General features: G+C 40.3%; 1 protein-coding gene across 1 annotated transcript; it reads left to right on the top strand.

Moving 5' to 3' along the window:
• Positions 1 to 1,315: 1,315 nt before the first annotated feature.
• Positions 1,316 to 4,454, top strand: LOC144572877 (subtilisin-like protease SBT1.7). Its single transcript, XM_078322559.1, has one exon. It carries the CDS (start codon positions 1,691 to 1,693, stop codon positions 3,998 to 4,000), a length of 2,310 nt encoding a protein of 769 aa, XP_078178685.1. The 5' UTR covers positions 1,316 to 1,690; the 3' UTR covers positions 4,001 to 4,454.
• Positions 4,455 to 5,814: the final 1,360 nt, after the last annotated feature.

Genomic DNA, 5,814 nt, shown 5'->3' with positions numbered 1-5,814 from the left:
TTAATGTAATAAATTAATTTAAGATATTATTATTTATAATTTATTGTTTTAATTATAATGAGAATTTGAAAATAAAATAAAATGACTTGCTTAAAGAAATAAATAAATAGATTTGTACTTAGCCGTATAAATATACAAATTTTCGTACGAATAATTTTTATATATAAGGTACAAATTTTATTCATTTATAAATTATAAAGACGCGACTTGATAATTTCATGTATATATATACTCTATTTGATATCGAACTATTCATATTATAAAAATCGAATTATAAACACGTAATAATATTTATACGACACTGTAAAAAAAACAGAAAAAAAATATTAAACAAAACAGGAAAAAAAAACAGAAACAAAGACAGAAAAAATAAAAAAACGGAAATACAAAACTGAAAAAAAAAACTGAAAAAAAAAAAACTGAAAAAAAACAGAAAGAAAAACAGAAAAAAAAAACAGAAAAAAAAACAGAAAGAAAAACAGAAAAAAAAACAAGGAAAAAACAGAAAAAAAAAAAAAAAAAAAAAAGGGCGGACCGGACCCGTACCCGGATACCCGGACCCGTACCCGCGGTACCCGTACCCGTCAACCCGCAACGGGTACGGGTAATAAACGGACCGGATATACATTTTTGGAAATTTACCCGTCTACCCGTTACGGGTTTTACCCGTACCCGACCTACCCCTTTACCCGTCCTACCCGTTACCCGTAACGGGTAACCCGGAACGGGTCACGGGTTACCCGTTAGCAAATGTCTAACATCATTATTAATAAGGGAAAAAAAATTATATATCGAACCCTAACAAACAACTAATTCTGACGAACGCCAAAATTTATTGAAATTTAAAATAAAATTATTAATTAGATAGATTGCATATCAAATTTGATATAATTCAGAGTCATTTAGTTGTATGTTAAATTCATATAAAATTATTTTTATTATTCATACCAATTTTTACTCAACTTGTGACTAAATGAATTTTAGATTACATTAAAGATAAGCTTGTCTTTATTTTCTTGAGTAAAAAGCTTATCTTTATTTTGCAAATGCCACCCGCATGCCTAAATGAATTTCAATTGATTTATAGTATTGAAATTTTAACTTTAATAATTATTAGCAAGTTGTCATGATTGTCCGTATAATCTATCATATTTGGGTTTTTTTTTTTTTTACTAATTATTAAAAGTAATGCAAGTTTTGTTATTGTCAAATAAAGGCCTGTCCGATATTTCATCTAAAAAGGTCCAAAAAGGAATGAAAAGATCAGACATGTTGTAAATAGAGAGCTGAATTTTAATATTTGCATCATTGTAAAAAGAGAATCTTTACACACATAAAGAGAGAGTGCAGGCTGCAAAGAGAAAGCACCCCCACAAAAAAAAAAAAAAAATTCTCAATCTTATAAAGAGAGTGATTAAAAGATAAGTGGGAGAAAAGAGTATATAAGAACCGGACGAAATCCATGTGACTTCTCCAGCTCATCTCTCTTTATCTGTCTGTACATTTCTGTTCTTTTTTTGTAGCCTTATCTGGTCTCTCTAACTCTAAGCAATCATTCTTCTAATTCACACATACTCCAACGTATTCTCTTCTCACACTCTTTTCCTTCCTCTTTTCTATAAAGACGACACATTCATATTTCATAATTTCATATCCATCTTATTTAGCAATATCAACCAACAGGGAACTGATGTTACACTATCACTCGACCATGACATCAACACTAATTCTCTCCCTGTTGATTCTTCTCTCCACCACATGCCACGCGTTAGTTTCCAATAGGCGTACGTATATCGTACACATGGCCAGGTCAGAAATGCCAGCCGAGTTCACCGTGCACCATGACTGGTACGACTCGTCTCTCCGGTCGGTCTCTGACTCGGCTGAGATTTTGTACTCGTACAACACAGTTGTACATGGGTTCTCCACTCGGTTAACTGAGGAAGAAGCTGAGGCACTAGAGTACCAATCGGGGGTACTCTCCGTCAACCCGGAGGTGCGGTACGAGCTACACACCACTCGTACACCAGAGTTCTTGGGTCTGGACAAGACTGATGGGCTGGAACCACAATCCGGTACTGGTACCGATGTGGTGGTTGGTGTGCTAGACACCGGTGTTTGGCCCGAAAGAAAGAGCTATAACGATGCTGGTTTCGGGCCGGTACCAGCTGGCTGGAAGGGCACGTGCCAGACAGGTAAAGACTTTAACTCCTCTTCATGCAACAGGAAGTTAATCGGCGCACAGTTTTTCTCCAAAGGATACGAGGCAAGCATGGGGTCCATTGATGAGACCAGAGAGTCTCGGTCTCCACGAGACAATGACGGCCATGGGACCCACACATCGAGCACAGCTGCTGGTAACCCCGTTGATAGCGCGAGTCTCTTTGGTTATGCATCCGGTACAGCACGTGGCATGGCTGCCAAAGCACGTGTGGCGGTGTACAAGGTGTGTTGGACCGGGGGTTGCTTTAGCTCTGACATACTAGCCGGCATGGAAGCGGCCGTATCAGACGGGTGCCACGTGTTATCTCTCTCTCTCGGCGGTGGTTCATCCGATTATTACCGTGACAGTGTTGCCATTGGTGCCTATAGTGCCATGGAAAGGGGAGTTCTTGTTTCCTGTTCCGCTGGCAATGCCGGTCCCGGTTCATCAACCCTATCCAACGTTGCTCCCTGGATAACCACAGTCGGTGCCGGTACGTTAGACCGTGACTTCCCGGCCTATGTTATACTGGGCAATGGTAAGAACTATTCTGGTGTGTCTTTATACAGTGGCAAGCCATTGCCGAGTTCGCCTCTCTCACTTATATACGCAGGAAATGCAACCAATTCAAGCAGTGGTAATCTATGCATGCCGAACACACTCATCCCAGAGAAGGTTGCAGGCAAAATTGTGCTTTGTGACAGAGGAATCAATGCAAGAGTTCAAAAGGGCTATGTAGTTAATGGAGCTGGTGGTCTCGGCATGGTGCTAGCAAATACCGCAGCAAACGGAGAAGAGCTTGTGGCAGATGCACATCTCTTACCGGCCACCGGTGTAGGCGAAAAGGCCGGTGATGCAATCAAATCATACCTTGCTTCAGACCCAAACCCGACCGCAACAATACAATTCGGTGGAACCCAGGTCCACATTCGCCCGTCCCCTGTTGTGGCCGCATTCTCCTCCCGCGGGCCTAACACAGTCACTCCAGAGATACTGAAACCTGATTTGATTGCACCGGGAGTGAATATCCTTGCTGCTTGGTCTGGGGCAGTGGGGCCCACCGGACTCTCTGTGGACACCCGTCGCGTGGAGTTTAACATTATATCGGGCACATCCATGTCTTGCCCGCATGTCAGTGGCTTAGCAGCTTTGATCAAGTCGATCCACCCAGACTGGAGCCCGGCTGCGGTAAGATCCGCACTTATGACCACTGCCTACTCTTCGTATAGTAATGATGATGGTATCCTCGACACGGCAACAGGTACAGCTGCCACACCACTTGATATTGGAGCTGGACATGTGGACCCCCCAAATGCCGTCGATCCTGGGCTCGTCTATGATCTGACAGCGGATGATTATTTGGACTTTCTCTGTGCACTTAACTACACCTCTTTCCAAATTGCCACTGTGGCAAAGCGATCCAATTACACATGCGATAGCACTAAGTCGTACTCATTGTCAAATTTGAATTATCCTTCATTTAGCGCAGTTTTCGCCACAGAAAATGGCGATGGCAGTGGTGTTGCTAGCTCTACTGTGAAGCATGTAAGGACAGTTACAAATGTGGGTCCTGCTGGGGTGTACAAGGCAACTGCCTCGACCAAGGTGGATGGAGGGGCGGTGACCGTAGCCGTGGAGCCGAGTGAATTGAGTTTCAGCAAGAGCGGTGAGAAGAAGAGTTTCACGGTGAGTTTCACCGCCCCCTCGCTGCCATCAGGCTCAACCGGGTTTGGTCGGTTGGTCTGGTCCGACGGAAAACATGCTGTTGCTAGTCCGATAGCACTGACATGGACCTAACAGAAATACTAACTTAACTGTGGTTCATTTCATTATGGAGCCAAAGGCTCAATTTGAAAAAAAAAAAAAAAAAAAGGAGGTTTGGAAGCACAATTTGCTGATTTTTTATGGGTAGGAATGCGAAATGTGACTGAATACAAAAATGAAAGTGATGGTGGATTGGTAAATTGTAAATTAATTAGAGGACGACTTAAATTGACATGTCAAGGATGTGTCATGTTGCTGGGGAATCTGGGGTTTGGTCCATAATTTGGAAAAGATGCGTAGGTTGAATATTGCTGTCTTATTTCTGTGACCAGAGAAAGAAAGGTAGGTTAGATGCCAAATGTTGTTGTCAAGTGCGATTTGTTTACTTATTCAGAATTGGAATTGTACCTTATTTCGACTGTTTATTGAATTCGTAACTTGCTTGTTTCGTTCTTCCATGCATTTATGAAATTTTGCTCCCATTTTTTTATGCTGTGATTGTGGGCTGTACAGTTTTATATCATTAAATTTTTTTATGCTGGCATTGACTGTAATCTACTCAAAAATTGCTTAAAATTTGCTTAAGGCCATTCCCGAGAATAACACTGAATTTCAAGTAAATGATGCATGTGCTGAAAGCCTGAAATTAAGAAACACACAGACAGAAGAGAAAATTAACAAATATGAAGTAAACTGTTGCAATTTTTTTTCTGGAGAGTATGTGAGATTTCATCATTTCAAACATAGTAGCGGTTTTCTTTTCTCATTGATGGTTTTAAATAATTTAGATCCGCTCTTTCGTATTCGACAGTGCCTAGGCACACCTAGGACGAATTCGTATCCTCTGAGATATCTCCAATTTTGCGTGACTTTATGGAAAATCCTAACCGTTTAAATACGTTCTGCACGAATCTCAAAGCACACATAATACTGACCCCTACATCACTCCCGAATAGGCACCGGACACGTCGGTCACGCAAAAGTTGAGATATCTCAGAGGATACGCACTCCACCTAGAACTTGGAGGGAAATAAATCTGCTACGATTCTAAATCCAACCTTTTAGTTTTTTCGTTGTATCAATCTCCATAGATATTGTTTTTTATGCACGAATCTCAAAACAAATTAAAGGTTGGATTTAGAATCACAGGACCCTACAATCCCTTTTATTATGATCGTAGCAGATTTATTTTTTGGACTTGGAGGGATAAAGATAAAAGATTGCTGCCTACAACAGTATAATTATTTAATAAATATTTACGGGGAACAAACTCCGGAGGTTCTAGACAAGAGTCTTACAGGTGTAATCTAGGAAAATGAGCAGAATGTGCAGTGCGTGATTTTAAATTTATTTTCAAAGCTTATGCCGTGAAAGACTATCAGGACCACAAAACAGTATACGCACCACATTCCTATTATGTACAGATGTTCTGTTCACCTAAACCATGTGTATTACAAGTTAAGCGCATGTGCATTTATCCTAACCTAGATTTTTGGTTGTCGTGCGTGAGCAATGGCTATGCAACATCAGCATTAGCTTCGTAATTTTGGTTTCATCCCAAAAAAAAAAAAAATGCACATTATACGAACACATTAATTAATTGGTTTAAAGGCGAGAAATTTAAAATAAAGATGGCCCTGGGCCTGTTAAGATCATTTTTCAATCATATCTATTGTTTGAATTATAGATCTTTACTGGGCCTTAAACATAAGGTCCGTAAAAGCCCATAATGGTTGGGTTGATTTGCATCTTGTCTCAGTTGGATAATTTTCATGCCCAAAGCATATCAGTTCTGTCATTATTGCTCTTATGTGTCCTCTGTCCGCATGTGAATTTAAATCTATGTG

This window comes from Carex rostrata, chromosome 20 (assembly GCF_964058835.1).
Source record: "Carex rostrata chromosome 20, lpCarRost1.2, whole genome shotgun sequence".
NCBI lineage: Eukaryota > Viridiplantae > Streptophyta > Magnoliopsida > Poales > Cyperaceae > Carex > Carex rostrata.
This window is presented reverse-complemented; position numbering and strand designations above follow the sequence as displayed.